At 35.7% G+C, this 19,765-nt stretch overlaps 1 protein-coding gene across 8 annotated transcripts in view; it reads right to left on the bottom strand.

The window, feature by feature from the left end:
- The window catches only part of HERC1 (HECT and RLD domain containing E3 ubiquitin protein ligase family member 1), a 260,009-nt gene that overhangs the window by 109,139 nt on the left and 131,105 nt on the right, over positions 1–19,765 (bottom strand). For all 8 annotated transcript variants that reach the window (XM_037833741.1, XM_037833743.1, XM_037833744.1 and 5 more), the window contains 4 exons: positions 19,576–19,747; positions 12,209–12,521; positions 11,082–11,202; positions 5,894–5,945 (listed from right to left, as the gene is read on the bottom strand). In XM_037833741.1, coding sequence (XP_037689669.1) covers positions 5,894–5,945; positions 11,082–11,202; positions 12,209–12,521; positions 19,576–19,747 — 658 coding nt within the window. The remainder of the gene's footprint in view (positions 1–5,893; positions 5,946–11,081; positions 11,203–12,208; positions 12,522–19,575; positions 19,748–19,765) is intronic.

The raw sequence follows: 19,765 nt of genomic DNA, 5'->3' as shown, positions 1-19,765 counted from the left end.
ACATATTTGTTTAAAACACTTATGAACAAAAGAATTGGAAAACTGATAGTAACTTGTATCTATCAGCTCCTCCTCTGAACAGTGCCTCCTTGTCTCCTCCTACCAAAGATTATCATTATCCTGAATCCTGTTTATCATTCCCTTGTTTTTATTCTTGTTAAATATAATTTTTATCTTATACATATTTCTAAGGTGAATAATGTCTAGTTTCAGTTGTTTTTAACTTTCTAAAAAAGAGCATCATCTTTACGTAATCTTTCTGGACATTCTCTTTTACTCAATGTGACATTGCTAACATTCATCCATATTATTGTCATAGTCAGGGTTTGTTTGCTTTGATTGCTGTATAATATTCCATCATGAAAATATGCCAAATTTATTTATTGGGAAGGCATCTAAACATAACCAACAAAGTATGCATGACAGAAATTGTACTATTATCTAACTAGATGGAAAAGATTAGGAAAGATAACTACTTCAGCACTAATTAATGCCCACAGAGAAAACACACTAACACAATACTAGATGTACAATCTTATCTTCCAATTACATGGGTGTCAGTGAAGCCCTAGGACCTCAAAGTCAGTGGTAGAAATCCATAATAGGCACCTAATATTATAAGGTAACCATGAAATAATTTATGCACATTCTAGTAAAATAATTTAGGATGACAAAGCAAATATAGTTTATTTGCCTCCTATTTTTAGAAAAAGAATTCCTTAGATTACAAAACATTGAGTTTTCAGTTTTACTGAACATGAAAAATAATCAATATGAAAATTTCCCCAAATTGCATAGCTGAATATTTTTTCATGTAAAATAGAAACAAAAGAGTAAAAATCCAAAGAATAATGTCACAGATATATAATGCATTAAATTAAAAATGAATTTTAAAGAATAAAGCAGCTACTATTGTTAAAAAAAAAAAAAAGAAAGAAAAGAAATACTCTTTATCCATTTCCCTAAGCACTCCAAATTCAAAATCTAGTTTATCCTTAACTTACAAATAATAGTTTTTGGTTCCTTGTATTGAGCTTGTTTTATCAATAATAAAATTTTAGAATAAGTTCTTTTTTCTAATACTTCATCTCAAAATGAAAATAAAATATGCAACTAAGCTGGTATTAGAACCACAGAAGTAAAAGACACCTTAAAAACCATCAGTACAATTTCCTCAACTGAAGAAATGAAGGCTCAAAGAAATTGACATGCCAATAAATAACAGTACTATCTTAATTTGATGGGGGAAATCTTACACATTCCTGTTATTAATCAACTCTCAAATCACTGATCCATGGAAATCTCTATTGCCTGCCTACACAAAGGTTCAATCAAGAAGAATCTACAAATAGTGAATTGCCTTCATATACTCCAAAACATCGACTGGAATGACCAATCAAGTCCAAAGCTAAATCCTCCCTGCAATTCAAAGTAGCAATAGGCAAACTTTCCTGTAAAGGGCTAGATTATAAATATTCTAGACTTTGCTGGCCATACGGTATCTGTGTTGAAGTGAGAAAACAGCCATGGACAATATATAAACAAATGAACATGGCTGTGTGGCAATAAAACCTTATTTGCAAAAACAGGTGGCAGGCTGGATTTGGCCCACTGGTTGCTGTTTGCCTACCCCCGATTTAAAGGATGCAATTTGTTAGGTACATGACCCAAATAAAACTTCATATGAATAAAACATAAAAATAAGAAAAACACTATCTGAAAGCATTAGAATAAAATAAATTAAACCAAAGAATTTAGGATGACATAAAAAATACTCTGAAACACAAAAACTTATAGTATGGAAATGGAAGATGAAAGCTCTCAAATTTTAAAAAAATTGTAACAATTCAATAACTTTGGTTTGTTCTGTATTGTTTTATCTGAATATAGAAAATGCTGTCTGAAAAGCATATTAAAAACTTCTACAGAGTAATTGAGAGTAAACTCAATTCTTACTTAATACTTAATTCATAGTCACCTACTATATGAAGAAAGTACAACACAAATTTTTGAGATTGTTTACTTATCCTGACAACTTTAATTCTTAAATGGAATTTTCAAAATGAACATGGCAGAGCTGCAATACATACTTTATAAACCATAAAATATGTAGGCAAGCTAAAAGGGGAAAAAAATTAAACATGCCATCATGTACTTGCTTGAAGCTCTTCTTTTTTCTGGGGCTCAACTGGCCAAAAAGGAGTAAATACACTACCACACAAGAATCAGAAGACAAAAGGAGAAATTTGATACAAGAGACATTTACATTTGCTCTTCTTTCTTTATACAATCCAATTTGAAATGCATAGATAACAGCATTTCACCATACATGTTATACCACAAAACATACATGTTGATAAATGTTTCCAGCATTATTTTAGCAATAAAACCCTAACACTATATTTAAAGACCCAGGGAAAAATTCGACCCATATAATTTTTTAACCAATAAGATTCCTGATGTTGCTTCTTAAATTGTTGCTTTGATATCCCTACCATTTTTCACTGTATCAGCTTCAGCTTAAACATGTAAACTGAAAGCAAGTATCTGCAAAAAAGTATATGGTCTTTCCATGAAGGACTAGGCTCAGTTCTGCTCAACTACAGCAAATCTTTTAAGTATTGACCAAAGTACCAAAATACCAACATATTTTGACAGGTTTTGCCACAAATTTTGACAGGCTATCATAAGAATTAAATGAGTTAATATTTGTGAAGTGCTTAGAACAATGGTTGGCATATAGCAAGCAGTTTACAAGTGTTCGATAAAAGCAAATTTCGTATTACCTCTAAGGTGATTTATTTTTGATGATGTATTTCTGGCTTCAGAATTTATCTTTAATGAATTTATCTTTTCAGAATTAATCTGAATTGAGCAAGGTGAATGATCTAAATGTATTTGTTCACATTGTTCTGCCCCTTCCTACCATATTCGCTTTCTTGGACCAAGAGCTTGACTACTGTGAAACATTAACAGGAATGAGGGAAGAAGATGGAGCAATCATGGTTCAACAACACGAATCCTAGTATCTCCAATACCAAACAAATACTTCGATTATAGCAATAGGTCCGCTCAAGGAGTCGTCTTTGGAGGCATAAAAGCAGCTGAAAATGTGTATACAACCATTAATTGTCATTTATAAACCCATTTTATTTCAGTAATCAGGATACAATAAAACATTATTACCAGGCTTTTAGAAACTCAGGACCAGGCTTTTAGAAACCCAGGGCCACTGAGACTGATAAATGCAGTTGGTATTGGAAAAGCTATGTAAAGGGAAAAAAATCTCATTTCTTCTTCAAAACACTGAAAGGGGGTAAACAAGCACATAGAATTCTCACTTGTCTGGACCTTTGTTCATCCTTCATGGCTCAAGTCAAAATCAGAACACCTGATGGCTCACATGGCTAAATAGTACTCAAACTTGGCAGGTTCATCTGCCCAATTAAAGACAGGCATATTATGGATTACGACATATCGTCCATACTGACAATAAATAAGAAAAAAAAAGACTAGTTTATTTTACTATCTTTTAAAAGCAAAAAAAAAAAAAAGCAAAAAACCCACTATGGCTAGAGAGAAGTCACTAAATATACACGGTTTTAAAAATTTCTTTCAAAGTATGATCTCCTAAATGTATTTTCAATGTTAACTTCTTTTGAAGAAGGAAATCTACTATTATAAAATAGAGAAAGGCCATTAAGTGAACATTTTCATTGTTTAATCCATAAACTCTAGGATTTGTGAGATTAAAAAGTATTCATTTTTGCTGCCCTTCATAAAATAACAACTCTTCTACTTTCTAGTCACACATCCCTTGGGGAAAAAAACATGAGGAAAAAAAAATATTTTCCTGGGAATGTTAAAATGGAATGATTACTAAATAACTTGGTACCACATTAAATGATACCATGAAAATTCATATAACTAGTCTGCCCCCCTCTTGTAACCTCCTAACTGGGTAGTTAAAAAAAAAACAAAAACAAACTTTTTCCATGTGGTCCTCTATTTTGCTTTTCTGTTTTCAACACAATAAAGCTAAAGTTTTACAAGTTAATAGGTTTTGGTTCTACCTTGAACTTTTTGGAGAAAATGGTTTATCCATAAACAAAATTAATGGCTGAATTCACTTTTATCTATTTAGATCTAATACTATAGGAAATCCATGTCTACTTATAGGATAGTTAGAAAGTCCTTTTCATGTATATTTGAACAGGACAGTAATTTTAACAGTTTTATATTCATTCATCTTAAGTTCATACTCTAATTCTAAATTATTTTTTATTTTTTTAAGGCTATTCTTAATTCAAAGTTAAAGATGCCATTTTCTGTTTATTCCAAAGATATTATTTTCCATGTGCTAACATGGTTAACACAGGTTGAATCTCAAATTTATATTTCCATAATCATGATAAAGAGATTAGAGAAAAGAATAATCTTATCCAGTGGACTAAAACTTACAAATATAATTAGTACATTGGAAGCCTTAAACAACAAGTTGGAATCCTTCAGAGCCATCTTCACTCTAGCACCAAATGGCATGACTTTATTAATTTATCATGGAAATTTTAACAATATTCACCTGAGATAAACAAAATTAGGAAGGTAAATCTGACCCCCAAATTAATTTAATTCTTAAGTCAAGAAGTTAAGGAAAAGGATACTCTAGTTAATTATGACACATAAATTACAAATTTTTGAATATTAAAACCTCATAAAATACCTACTGCACATGATATTTAGCATCATTTAATTTCTTTGATACCATAAATGCCTTCTAATTTTTTTTAGAAACCCGTCAGCTTTGATATGGTATACCCTTCAAAAGACTTTTAAATAAAAGCACCAGCTCTGGTCTTTATCATTCCTAATATTTCAGAAAAAGCATTTTTTTGTGCTGTAAGTAAAGGATAAAATATTGTCAAATTTTATTCTACAGAAGAACCAACATTTCTTCTTAAAAGTTACAAATGCAAAAAAGAAAAAAAGCAGGTGTATATTCCTCTCATTCCTCAGTTTTCCCTCATTTCTCAAGTTTTTTTTTCCCCCTGCAGTGAAGAAAACCCAACTTTCCGCCAAGGAAACTAAGAGAAGGGTTTCGTTTTGAAGTACAAAAGACTTAGTATCATGGAATTTTTTTTCGCACAGGCTTTTAAAAAAACTGCCACTAGTGGCAATTTTTAAAAATTCACATTTTCACAACCACAACATAAATGGGGTTAGTAAAAGTGCTAGTTAATAGAGAATAGAGTTTTAGCTATCCTTGGATTTACATTATCTAAAACTGTTCTTACCCTCTATTTGTGCATATAACCAAGAATTAACTACATTATTCACTAAGATAGAGCTTGTAACAAAAGACCTTAACTCTTGATGGCACTCTAAAACTGTTCCTAACAGAAACATATACAAAAAAATGATCAGTTCATCTCTCACATGCTTTATCCTAAGAAGCCAAGAGGGGAAAAAAAACTAGAAGCTTCTAGTTTGAAAGTGTGTTTATGTGTTTATGGGGAGTTAGTGGGGGAGAAAGAGTTCTCCCTGAAATACCATTTAAACTACAGCAACTATTTCAGTGCACTAAAACTTACGGCAAATTACATACACAAACCCTCATATGGAATGCACTGTTTTTGGAGTTCTGTGGGACTTTTAAGAAGTGAAAAGAATACGACAAATGAGAAGCAGAACTGATTATTAACTCCAAGATGTTGCCAAATTTTTAAAAGGTGTATATTTTAAAGAAAATGTTCTTCCTCTTTACTTTTCAGATAAAATATTTCTGAATTAACTTTTTTTGCAATAACATTGCAATGGCAGTTGGCTCTATATACATCAGATATAAAAGCAGCTACTTAATATAATCAAGTATTTAATATGTTCTAACACTTACCTCTCTTCTTATGAGATGATGCCAAATCCAAATCAACATTTCGCCTTCCACTCTATGAAAAGTGAAAAAAAAAAAAAAAACTAAAAATTAGTTGTGAAAGGCATTTTAACATTAAGATATAATAATTAGAATATCAGAATAAAAATAATCTATATAATTACAGCAATGTCCTACTTATCCAGCAGTCAGGCTAACAACAAAAAGTCTCTAAAAGCCCACTGAAAAGAGCTTTAAGAAAGCCCAAGCACATAACCGTGAGATACAAACTCAAACACAAATCAAGGTCCACATTCCTTAACACTGCAAAATAGAGGAAATTTTTCTTTGTTGTCACCTTCTTTTGTTCTGTGGAATCTTTGCCTCGTCTTTCAGGCACCGTATGACCTTATTAATACCTTCTAGATGCCTAAAGCCCCTGCAGCAAAGTCCATTTTCCAAAATGACTTCTTCTTGCTCTATCATCACTTTTTGTTATTTTCAAAACTCCCACTAGCCTTAGCTAGAGATTTAGAGGAAGAGAATCTGAGGAATCTATACTAATAGAAAAATAACATATTTCTAAGCCTTCTGGTAGTATTCTAAAAGATTTTCAAATGTTTTAAAAGACCTGATTTAAAATAGAGAAATCTCAAATTGGTGAAATTGTAGGCAGCTTAATAAAACACAGTGAAGTCTTTCAGGCAAAATGGAACATATTTCTGTGTCTGGAGTGGGGAAGAGGTGGGTACTTCCTGGAGACACCACACAGGCAACCTGACTACTCTTCCTATATATAAGGCCAACTGTGTACAACCCACACATGACTTAAGTTTACACACAGACTTGATATTATGGTGTCTTAGCAATCTCAGCTGTACTCTATCACACAGTCAGAAAAAGTAGTGGTAAAAAAGAAAGGCTGCACAAGTGGCAAAATAGATCCATTAGGGAAATATCAGTGTAGTAAATCTTTACCTGGTCACACAAATAGACACATACACCCACACTGCAGATAAACACATCTGGTTTTACACATACCCAAACATACATAATAGATACATACACACACACACACACATACATCAACAAAAATAAGTATATTCTCAGGCCATCTGATGCTGGATAAAACAGCTCTGGTCATCACAACAGCTCCTAAAGGCATCACTGTGTCATAGAAAAAAGATTTTCATCACACAGTACCTTTGCCACGAGAACTCACGGAAGAAATTTATCTCAGAATCAGAACTATCTCAGAACTACTACTCCTCAGAATCAGAAATCATCTGTACTTGAACAACTAGTTTTAATATTTTAGTCACTGTGAATCATGTAACTAATTATGCTTTTCCTGTTTGCTTTGGCTTTTAAGAAACTTAGCACCAAATACATGGCCCACCTCTAGCAATTTTAGAGGCCACTATGAGATATACACTGATGTATACAAATCTTAGTCACTGCTTTATTCTCCTCTTTCAGCTTTGTTCTGCCCTAATTAGTTCACCTAATTTGTCCTTTTTAAAATATTTATTTTCATAAGCTAAATCAAATCCTTTGTGAAATGAAGGGATTAGGTAATACATTAGCAGAGTATATAAGAATGTTGATAGTTGACAACTGTCAGGCAAACATTTAAACAGGTTTGATATTCTTCATTTACTAAGACAGAGAAGTAGATAATATATCACATAATACTCTTTATGAAAGAAGGCTAAAACAAAGATTTAGCATTGAAGTGGTTAATTTCAGTCATTTTTAAAAAGCATTTAATTCCCTAACAATTCAGGATCAATGAGGCACTACTAGATATTAAGGATATGAACAGTAATCTTAACCTCATACAGGGTAACATTTCAGCTGGAAAAACCCAAACTGCTCCTACTTCTTACTATACTTTGCCTACCCAAGCATTCTGAAGCTCAAGGTGCAGCCCAGATCTCTTTTCATCTGCCTGAATCCACTCTCTCTCTAGTTCTTGTCTTTACCACCTAATCATGATACTATCCTTCTACATGTTCCATAAGGAAAGATGATCAAGAGTCAGTCATTTTACAAATGTGTTCAGATATAAAGCAAATGGTGAGGTTTGTCTGACTTCTTCAGTAACATTTTAGGATTTTCTTTTATTTTCTCTCTCCTTTTGTATTTCTTCCAAACATAGCAAATTTTACAACCAGAGTGGTACTCTGTTTTTCCTAAGATTTGAGACACAAAAATTGTTAATAAATCACATCGATGGTGAAAAAAAAGTGTTCATTAATTTTTTTTTTAATTCTGTGAAGACTAAATGAACAATCTTGGCAATTACTAGAGTAAACCCTACTTCATTGGTCTATTTTCCCTACTTATACTTTTCAAAATGTTTTAAATCATATTACTAAACTTAAGCTTCACAACAACCCAGTTGAGGCAAGTATAACAAGTAGTATTATTCTCATTTCAAAGATAAAGAAACTTGGGCTGAAAGGTTAAGTGTCTTTCCCAAGGTCAAAATCCATAGTCTTAAGCCTATTCTGCTTGTAAGTTAAATTTCATTGTCTGTTTCCAAAAAGTATGCCACTTTAACTACATCCATCCTTGACTTTTCATTTCACTTCAAATAAACTGTAATTCTCAATTACAATATGCATTACACTCTGTAAGTGACATAGGGACATTTAAAACAAAGACTAGATCTTCTAGGAAGTCTACAGGGCAGATATACTAATAACATATAAGTCCAGTATGAGACAAGCTGTTAGTGGTTTATAAGAAGTACTAACAAACTGCATGGGAATAACAGGGAGACTCACTGTGAATAAAGTAATGTGAGAAAGCTTCCTGGAAGAGGTGACACTTTAGCTAGTCCTTGAAGGAGAAACAGATATTCAGCAAGGAAACCTGGGAGGACATTTAAGGCAAACAGTGCTTGAGCGGACACTCAAGAGGTGTATGTGGGGTCTGGCAGATGGATTACTATGGCAAAAATACAGATTCCTGCAGGGGAAAACTGGCTCCAAAAGCAGGCAGGCAATATTCTCCAGAAGCTTTGATTTCTGGGTAGGCAATGAAGAGTCACTGAGTAGGAAAGTAGCAGGGCAAGTAAGAGTTTTGTTGCTGCTGCTGCTGCTGTTATCGTATGTATGTTTTTAGGAGCGCTGATGTTGGGAGCAGTGTCTAAGGAGTGAGACTGGAAAAAGTAGGGAGATCTGTTTGAAAACTACCAATCCAGGGAAAGGTGATGACATCCAAAACTAAAGAGTGGAAAGGAAGAAATGGGAACCAAAATAGATTTGACATTCATTCATTCATTCTTAAAATATTTATTGACTGCATACTACGTGTGTGCCAGGTACTATTACATGTGCTTGTGATAAAGCAGTGATTAAAACAGTAAAAATTCCTGCCCTTGAAGAGCTCATAATCTAGTGTACAGTAACAGAAACTTTAGGCCTTATTGAAAAAGTAACATAAGAATGAAGATTTCAAGAAGGTGAGGGAATTAGCCATGTTGATCAGAGTATTCCAGGTAGAAGAAATAGCTTTATGGGCCCCAAGGAGAACTTGCCTGGTATGTTCATAGAACAGTCAAGAGGTCAGTGTGGTAGGAGAGTCATCAGGGAGAGTAGTAGAGAAGGAGATCAGAGAGATAGTAGGGTCAGATAATGTTGGCCTTGTAGGGCCTGTACATCCATCCCTCTGTAAGGACTTAGGCTTGTATTCTAAGAAAATGTGAAGTCATTGGAGGATATCGAGCAGAGAACTGACATGATTTATGTTTTAAAATTATCACAGGTTTAGGCAACTAGATGATGAGACTGATTAGACTGGAAAAATAAATGGACAGAAAGAAATCTCAGTAAACTGCAAGATTGGGAGAGGACTGGGAGTACAGAAACACTAATGGAGACGAAGGATAAAAGGAAGACAGACAAACAAAAACATCATGAAACAATGAAATTCACCCAAAGATTGTTCACCTTCCCTTAGGTGAGGAATCTTTTATGCTTGCAAGTTTCTTTTAAACAATACCTTTTTGTTTATGCAGTACTCTATATTTCCAAAATATTTTTATATCCATTATCTCAATTCACACAACAGGAATTTCAGAGCCAAAAATGAAGCTTATAAATCACTCAATCCACAAAAACAGAGTTTCTGTCTGAGTGGTCACATGACATGACCAAGGTCTCACAACTCTTCAGCAGTAGAATCAGGGCCAGAAGCCAAATCTGACACATGTATATAACAGATAATATTATTCCCATACCATCTAATGGGATACCAAGTCTCAGAGATGTCAAATGGCACATACAGAATCATACATAAGGCAAAGGAACAACCTAATGAAAATCCAGATTATCAGTATACATTGGAAGGATTGTATGGTATGTGAATAAGTCTGCTTTTTAAAAAAATCCAGCTATCAACTCCAAGCCCAAAGTTCCTTGAAGAGAAGCAATCTTTTAGTCAGTTTTCACTTTACAATGTCCTGTCACACCATAGCACACTTTACTTCCTACTTCTTGGATAAAATAGCACCTCATCTGTTTGATTTTTACTCTAAATGACTACAGTCCAGGTTCTGAGGCTTGTTTGGTAGATAGCTGAGAGCTACTGAAAGATTTTAAGTAGAGGAGCTATAACAGATTTGTATTTTAGATATATTATTCTAGTGAAATGTGGAAGATGGGTACAAGACAGGACATGGAGCAACCAGTTTGGAGGGTTCTGTTAGTCCAGGCAAAAGAGAAAGTTGAAATAGATCAGTGACTGAAGAGATAGAGAGGCGAAGACATATTAGAAAACATATTCAGAGTAAAATTTTCAAGACTTGATAACTAATTGGATTGTTGCGGTGGGGGTGGGGGTGAAGATACAGGTACCAGGAGGTAAGAGAGAAAGAAGAGAGAAGCAGCTTAGGGAGAAAGATAAGTTCATCTTTGGATAGATTAAGATTGGGGTAACCTGACATTCAGGTGGAATATCCATCAAGGAATCAAATATATGAATCTGAGTTTAGGAAGAAGTCAAGGCTAAAGACAGAAATCTGAGAGTCATTAACATATAGGTGGTAAATACCGATGAAATATAATTATCTCATTTCTCTTAAAGTTCTTTATAAAAAAAACTTCATGTCCAAACAAATGTAGATTAACTTACTCTAACAAAATCCTTATGTCTCTATATTTTGAAAATAAAAATCCTTCTTCATGAATCTAGGTATACCTACCAGTACGTAACCCTCTTCATCTGATTCAGGCTGAGACAAATCAGATTCACTCCTCGACTTGATCAGTCTATAATTTGGACTTGCGTGGACTAGCCGGCTCTCTGCAGTAAGACTTTCACTCCTGTCTCACATGCACAAAGAAAAATTTTTTGATTTGGGACTGTTAGTGAACTTAAAATTGAATGGAACTAGCAGCATAGAGATAATAGACACACACAATGAGAAGTAATTATGTCTGTGATGGGAAATCCTGACTCTGATCTAAGCATAAGGCCCTCCTCAATTACATCAAAATAACTTGCATGCCACTAAATTACAGAGACACAAAATACTTCATATGCTTCTCAACTGCTGTTGCCTAAATGTATGAAAAAACTGTGCATTCTCATTTAACCAGAAATGCATATTCTAGGCTGAATCAGTATCCCTGCTACATTACTTTAAATTCAGCCTAGTCGGATGTAAAAGGAAATGAAATAAGCTTCAGTGGCAGAGAGATTCCAAAAGGAGCCGAGAGGTCACTCTGGTGGGCACTCTTACGCACAATTTAGACAACCCTTTTTAGGTTCTAAAGAATTGGGGTAGCTGGTGGTAGACACCTGAAACTATCAAACTACAACCCAGAACCCATGAATCTCAAAGACAATTGTATAAAAATGTAGCTTATGAGGGGTGACAATGGGATTGGGAAAGCCAGAAGGACCACACTCCTTTGTCTAGTTTATGGATGGATGAGTAGAAAAACAGGGGAAGGAAACAAACAAACAAACAGACAAAGGCACTCAGTGTTCTTTTTTACTTTAATTGCTCTTTTTCACTTTATTATTCTTGTTATTTTTGTTTGTGTGCTAATGAAGGTGTCAGGGATTGATTTAGGTGATGAATGTACAACTATGTAATGGTACTGTGAACAATCGAATGTATGATTTGTTTTGTATGACTGTGTGGTATGTGAATATATCCCAATAAAACGAAGATTTAAAAAAAAAAATTCAGCCTAGTCAATTTGTACTTCCTCCTCCATGTCTGTGTTAATTTTTGAGGAATGCTATAACTTTGAAAACCATTTCAATACATAAAGTAACAAAGGGAGATGGGTATTCTTTTAAGTTTCTACTTATTCCCACCTGGTCATAAGTCCACTCCCTTCAGAGGTACTTGTTGAAGGTTGCTGCAACTGTCCTTCTTCTCTTCGCTTCTGAAGCTCATCGATCACAGGACTTACTCCTAATATTAACAGGGCACACCGATGGATCACGGAGTTGCAGGCAGCAGTGTACACATCCTGACCTTCTGGAAGGTCTGTGCTGACTCTTCGTTCTTGCTGAGACTGAGGAGGTGGATCATCAGCTCGAGTCCCAGACCCTGCCCCACTGTTCATTCTATCTCGATCTCGGCTACGAGCTACTTCACGGGCTGAGAGGAAACACTGAAAGATTTCTGTAACATACAGCACAAAAACAAGGTTTTAACACATGGGGAGAGAAGAGCAAAGAAAATAATAATAATAAAAAAAAGTTAAAAAGTTTGGACTGAAAATTTATTGAAAGAGGGAAAATTATTTTTTAGATATCAGTGTAGTAACAAAATTTAAATCATCAAAAATGCACATACAACCTTACACTTTTCATAAAAATTACTATAGAAAACACTCATATGCCTTTACAGAACTTAGAATTTGGCTTAGTCTACTTCTACCTTAATAATGAGCTAAATCAGTGGTTTTCAAAGTTTGTCCTAAACCAGCAGTATCAGCAGGGTCTGGAAATGCAAATTTTGGGCCCATCCAAACCTACTAAATCAAAAGTCCTAGGAGTGGGGCACAGCAATCTGTTTTAATAAGCCCTCTAGATGGTTTTGAAGTCTAGCTAAAGTTTGAGAAGCACTGAGTTAGATAAAAATAACTGCCTATTTCTGAAATATTCAAGACTTTGGTATGAAAATGTCAGATTTAAATAGGCAAAATGCAAAGTTACATTAGTTATAGTGAAAAGCCTCCTTTCCCCTTCCAAAGTCCACATAACTCCTTCCAAAGTCCACATAATACCAAAGTGCCTACACTTTGCTGAATCTTGAACACATTAAAAGAACACAACCACCAAAGGTCTTTGTTGAAACAGAATCTGGTTATAATATATGGCCAATATTGCCTCCAGAGCCAGGTAGCAGTAGCATCACCAAGAACAGCCATTTGATGCCAGTCCTTCCCCAGTACACAAGTGTAAAAAGTCAATGGAGTCAAATCCAGGAGCATATAAATGGATTAGACACCACAACCAACTGGGTTTTATCCCAGGAATGCAAGGTAGGTTCAACATTTGAAAATCAGCCAATATAGTACACCACATTAATAGAGTAAAGGGAGAGAAAACAGATGATCATCTCAGTAGATGGCGAAAAATATTTGACAAAATCCAACACCATTTCATGATAAAATCACTCAAGAAATAGGAATAGAAGGGAGTTTCCTCAACCCGATCAAGGGCATCAATAAAAATCCCATAAAACAGGGCGATTTAAAATATGTCCATAAATTCTTTGACAGTCCTTTAAAATGTGGAGCCTAATTCCCTTACCTTGATCATGGAATGGACTCAGTGATTCGCATTTAGTATAATATAATAGGGCAAGAGTGATGGTGTGTGACTTAAGACACTAGTTCATTAAAGGCTCTGTGGCCTTAAAAAAAAAAAAAGTCAATGGAGTCAACAAGGTTTTCTGTTTTTGTTTTTGTTTTGAGGAAGTCCAACATCTCCGCATCCTTCCCCAGCTCCTCAGGGGTCCCTGAATATATATTTTTATTCTCTGCCCAAATTACTTTGGGATGTGTTGTTATTTCACTCTAACCTATACAGACCTGCCATATCTCACTTCCTATTCAAAGTTCCATGTAATTGTGTTGTTTGAACAAATGGACTGTAGAAGTTAGAGTGTTTAGAAAATATAGATCCTACACCAAATAAACATCTCTTCCTTTGGTCTCACATGGAAGTTGAAGTTTGAACACAGTTAGTTTCAACCTTTACCCTTTGGCCCGGTTTGCCCTTGTCTTAACCAGATCTGCTTCATTCATATCTCTAATTGAAGTCTGGGCTCTTTTTCACCTTTTTTTTTTTTTTAAACAGTTGCTGTATGCGTTAATACTGACATTCATATCTGCAGAGCTCTAGCTCTGAATTTCAGGTGTCACACAGATACCCAATGTTCCAGAGACCAATCAGGTTATACACCAAGGGATCAACATCTCAGAGTTTGGAGACAGCCATTACAATTCAGGAATAGATTTGACTGCTGTAAAAGCTTACACTCTAGGGACCATTACAATAATGATTTCCCTGTTAGGCTGTGCTCTAAGATTCAATTCTGAGTTTACACATTGTAGTTCGTCCAGATCGGTGAGGCATTATAGTGGTTTTTTTTCTGGTGTACTTCACTCAAAATGCTGTCTACAGGATTCATTCACCTACTTGTGTGTCTCACAACTTCACTCCTTCTTGTAATTGCTCACATCATATACTTTTTTTTTTTTAATTTTTATTGGAATTGTTCAGATACCATACAATTATCCAAAGATCCAAAGTGTACAATCAGTTGCCCCTGGAACCCTCATACAGCTGCACAACCATCACCACACTTAATTTTTGTTTAATTTTTAGAACTTTTTCATTACTCCAGACAAGAAATAAAGTGAAAGATGAAAAAAAAAAAAAAAGGAAACTCAAATCCTCCCATATCCCTAACCAACCCCCATCAATTGTTGACTCATAGTGCTGGTATAGTACATTTGTTACTGTTGATGAAAGAATGTTAAAATACTACTAACTGTAGTATATAGTTTGCAATAGGTATTTTTTCCCCCTATATTCCCCATTTGTTCTGGTTCATGGAAGAGTTTTCTAATATTTGTACAGTTAATCACGGACATTGCCCACCACAGGATTCAGTTTTATACATTCCCATCTTTTGACCTCCAACTTTCCTTCTGGTGACATACATGACTCTGAGTTTCCCCTTTCCATCTCATTCACGCACCATTTGGCACTGTTAGTTTTTCTCACATCTTGCTACTGACACCTCTGTTCATTTCCAAACATTTAAGTTCATCCTAGTTGAACATTCTGCTCATACTAAGCAACCGCTCCCATTCTTAAGCCTCATCCTATTATCTGGTACCTTATATTTCATGTCTATGAGTTTACATATTATAATTAGTTCTCATCAGTGAGACCCTGCAATATTTGTCCTTATGTGTCTGGCTTATTTCACTCAGTATATTGCCCTCGAGGTTTTGTCATCAACCCATTTTTTTTTTTTTTTAAGATGGTTTTGTTCACACACCATACATTCCATCCTAAGTAAACAGTCGATGGTTTTCTGTATGGTCACACATTTATGTATTCACCACCTTCACCACTATCTATATAAGGGCATCTACATTTCTTCCACAAGGCAGGAGGGAGAGTCAAAGAAGGTACAGAGGCAAAAGAAAGAGGAAAAAAAATGACAGCTAGGAAGTAGCAAAAGGAAAAGTAACCTTAAATCAGAGTAAAGAGTCAGACAATACCACCAATGTCAAGTGTCTACCTTGCCTCCCCTATTCCCCCTCTTATCTGCATTTACCTTAGTATATCATCTTTGTTACATTAAAGGAACCATAATACAATGATTCTGTTAGTTACAGTCTCTAGTTTATGTTGATTGCATCCCTCCCCCAATGCCTCCCCATTTTTAACACCTTGCAAGGTTGACATTTGCTTGTTCTCTCTCGTAAAAGAACATATTTGTACATTTTATCACAATTGTTGAACACTCCAGATTTCACCAAGTTACACAGTCCCAGTCTTTATCTTTCCTCCTTTCTTCTGGTGTCTCACATGCTCCCAACCTTCCTCTCTCAACCATATTCATAGTTATCTTTGTTCAGTGTACTTACATTGCTGTGCTACCATCTCCCAAAATTGTGTTCCAAACTATGCATTCCTGTCTTCTATCACTCTGTAGTGCTCCCTTTAGTATTTCCTGTAGCGCGGATGTCTTGTTCATGAAGTCTCTCATTGTCTGTCGGAAAATATTTTGAGCTGTCCCTCATATCTGAAGGACAGCTTTGCTGGATATAGGATTCTTGGTTGGTGGTTTTTCTCTTTCAGTATCTTAACTATATCACATCACTTCCTTCTTGCCTCTATGGTTTCTGCTGAGAGATCCACACAGAGTCTTATTAAGCTTCCTTTGTATGTGATGGATTGCTTTTCTCTTGCTGCTTTCAGAATTCTCTCTTTGTCTTTAACATTTGATAATCTGATTATTAAGTGTCTTGGCGTAGGCCTATTCAGATCTATTCTGTTTGGAGTACGCTGCGCTTCTTGGAACTGTAATTTTATGTCGTTCATAAGAGACGGAAAATTTTTATTGATTATTTCCTCTATTACTGCCTCTGCCCCTTTTCCCTTCTCTTTTCCTTCTGGGACACCAATGATACGTACATTCTTGTACTTTGTTTCGTCCTTAAGTTCCCAGAGATGTTGATCATATTTTTTCATTCTTTTCTCCATCTGCTCCTTTGCGTGCAGGCTTTCAGGTGTTTTGTTCTCCAGTTCTTGAGTGCTTTCTTCTGCCTCTTGAGATCTGCTGTTGTATGTTTCCATTGTGTCTCTCATCTCTTGTGTTGTGCCTTTCATTTCCATAGATTCTACTAGTTGTTTCTTTGAACTTTCGATTTCTGCCTTACGTATGCCCAGCGTTTTCTTTACAGCCTCTATCTCTTTTGCGAAATATTCTCTAAACTTTTTGAATTGATTTAGCATTAGTTGTTTAAATTCCTGTATCTCAGTTGAAGTGTACGTTTGTTCCTTTGACTGGGCCATAGCTTCGTTTTTCTTAGTGTAGGTTGTAGTCTTCTGTTGTCTAGGCATCTGACCTCCTAGGCCAGCCCAATCAGGTTTTCCCAGACGAGAACAGGTTCAGGTCACAGAAGGAGGAAATATTCAGTATCTGGTTTCCCTGATGGTTCTTCTTAGAGGATTGATACACCTGTGCTTTTCTGCCTGGCAAGTGCACCTGTCAGCCTGTGACCAGCTGGTGTAAGAGGGTGTGGCCTGTGGCTCTCCTCCCCCAGGCTTTGGAGTCTGGTTCTGAAAAGGCAGGCAGTAGAGCTGGGCCCCTCCCTTTCCTCTTGGGAAGCTATGCCCCCTCCAGAGAGGTCAACTGCAAATCAATAAGTTCTTTGTTTCTCTGACTCTGCTGATCAAAGTGTTTTAATTTTAAAATGACTGAGGATGTCTTTACCGCAAAGCACTGTGGGCTGAAAATGGCTGAGGTTTTCTCCATAGAGGGAGAAAAGGGCAGAAAAGCTCCCAGGTTCACCCATCAGCCAGAGATAGCACCCGATTCTCTGGGCTCCCCGTCCTGAGACAGTTATGTCCCCCAACTCTCCCAAGGTCAGTTGTCACCAAAAGCCTCTGTCTGCTTGTTGAGGATTTGCTGTCTGTATTGAGCAGTTAACATTAAAACCCCAGTTGGAGCTGGGCTGAGAGAGTGCTGCTCTCTAGCACCCCGAGGCTTCCATGAGAGAGGGGCTCTCGGCTCTCAGCTCTCAGCGCGGGTCCGCAGTTTTACTTACAGATTTTATGCTACGATCTCGGGCATTCCTCCCAATTCAGGTTGGTGGATGATGAATGGACGTTTGTCTCCCTGCAGTTATTCCAGGTTATTTTCTAGTTTTTTGGTCATTTATGAATTGTTCCAGGGGGGGACTAACAGTCTTCCACTCCTCTCTATGCCGCCATCTTCTCAACATGGTTTTGATGCTGTGATATTTCACAATAGGAAAATAATTTTCTGTTCAAATTTAGAGTGAAGATGGTGTTCTTGATAGGGAACCCAGGCAAAAATGTTAGTAAAATACCAGATTCATTTGCTAATATGAAGTACAAACTTTAAAAATGGTTCTCTGTACTTTATAAAATTATTATGAGGATACTTTCATTACGCTATTTAAAGTCCCTCATTTCTAAAAAATCAAAGCAACATACTCTCTAACAGTCCAGAGCTAGAAATCAATTTAAGTATTTAAGAGCATGGCCACTGGAGTTTGCAGCAGACCTGGTATCTATGAGATCTAATTCCAGATGTCACTAATATATTAATTGTGACCCCTAGGCACATAATTTTGTTGTCTTACACCTCAATTTACCAATCTTTAAAATGGGATAATACTAGAATTCATCTCATAAAGCTTTTGTGATGATTAAATGAGTTAATCTATATAAAGTACTTGACCCATTGCCCAGCATACAATAGGTGCTCAAAAATGGTAGCTAGTTTAAAGATTACTCTGATCATAACTATTATGCTTCCTTTTACTGTAATTAAGGGTTATATTTTGTTACTGTGCTTTCCCCTTTGGCTTTTGCTTCCAGGAATTTCTAAACTAAGTTTTAAATTCAAATGCAAAAGTTCTTCCAGCATGGATTTTTAAAATATAATTATTCTTCCTTCCCATCTCTAATCTCCTTTCCTCCAAATGGGCTTGATCTTTTTTCCCCTTGTTTTAATTGTTTTTTGGGTTTGTTGTGAGCCACCTCAAAATCATTTTTACAAGTATGCAGACCACAAATATATCAATAATAACAATTCCAACACCAGTAATGTTTTAGGCTACAAGTTGAATACTTTAACTTAGAAAAGCCAAATCACTCAAAAGATACTAGGAAATTTTTTTAAAAAGCTTTGACACTTCTCTTTAAGCATCTAAATAATTACCTTAAAAACTATCTGTAGCCTTGTAATATAAAAGTATGAAAAAATTTTATTAACCCAGCCAGCACTTTTCTCATGCATACTCTTGCTCCCTAACGAAAATAGCAGTATAGTAAGCGGGTGAAATTTATACTTTTAAAAGTTCTACATATGGAAAATAATTGGACTCTCCTAAAATTAGGCAATAAAAGGGCTTTCTTCCTCATCACAAAGAGATCTGCCAGGAAGATGGACAGCTAGTACTCCCAGAGTGCATACTTTGAAAAACTTGTATCAGCAGCTCACAGATATCATCCCATGCCTGAGGCTCAGTGGCACAGATACTGACATGCTTGCTTTTCGGCCCTGCACATGCAATACAACGGCTTCAGAGTGGGCCTAGCATACAACTTCAGGTGGACCTTGTAAAACCTCCTGAAACATTAAGGCTAGGACAAGACTACCAAATTACAAATATTAAACCAAAGAAAGATGATAAATAAATTCAAATTCATTCAAAATCATAATTAAACTAATTCTCATGTTTCACTTAAAAATCTTTGTTTGAGTACTTTATATGTTTATATATTCAAAACAACCTACCAGCTAGCTAATGTAAATTCAGATCAGCAGAATATCAGATCCTTTTAGAAAAACTGTGGAGAAACATTTGCCTTTCTCTCCAAAGTCAGCTCCCCTACCAAAAAGAATACTATGATATGTATCTGCATCTGTATGATAAGAAGGGAGTACTCACTGCCAGCTGTCATCACTTCATGCTCTCGCTCTTCCTCCTCGTCCTCTGGCTCCGGATGCCCCTCTTCTCGGTCTCTCTCAGCCTGTTCTTCCATTTCGGCTTCTTCATCAATAGTCCGGGTAAATGAATGCTCTTGAGGATCAACATCTGCCGGGTCTTGGTTTTCTGAGATCTTAAAGAAATTATCAGA

The sequence above is a fragment of the Choloepus didactylus genome, chromosome 4 (genome assembly GCF_015220235.1).
Source record: "Choloepus didactylus isolate mChoDid1 chromosome 4, mChoDid1.pri, whole genome shotgun sequence".
Lineage (NCBI taxonomy): Eukaryota > Metazoa > Chordata > Mammalia > Pilosa > Megalonychidae > Choloepus > Choloepus didactylus.
The sequence above is the reverse complement of the archived record's forward strand: the minus strand, read 5'-3'. Positions and strand labels throughout refer to the sequence as shown.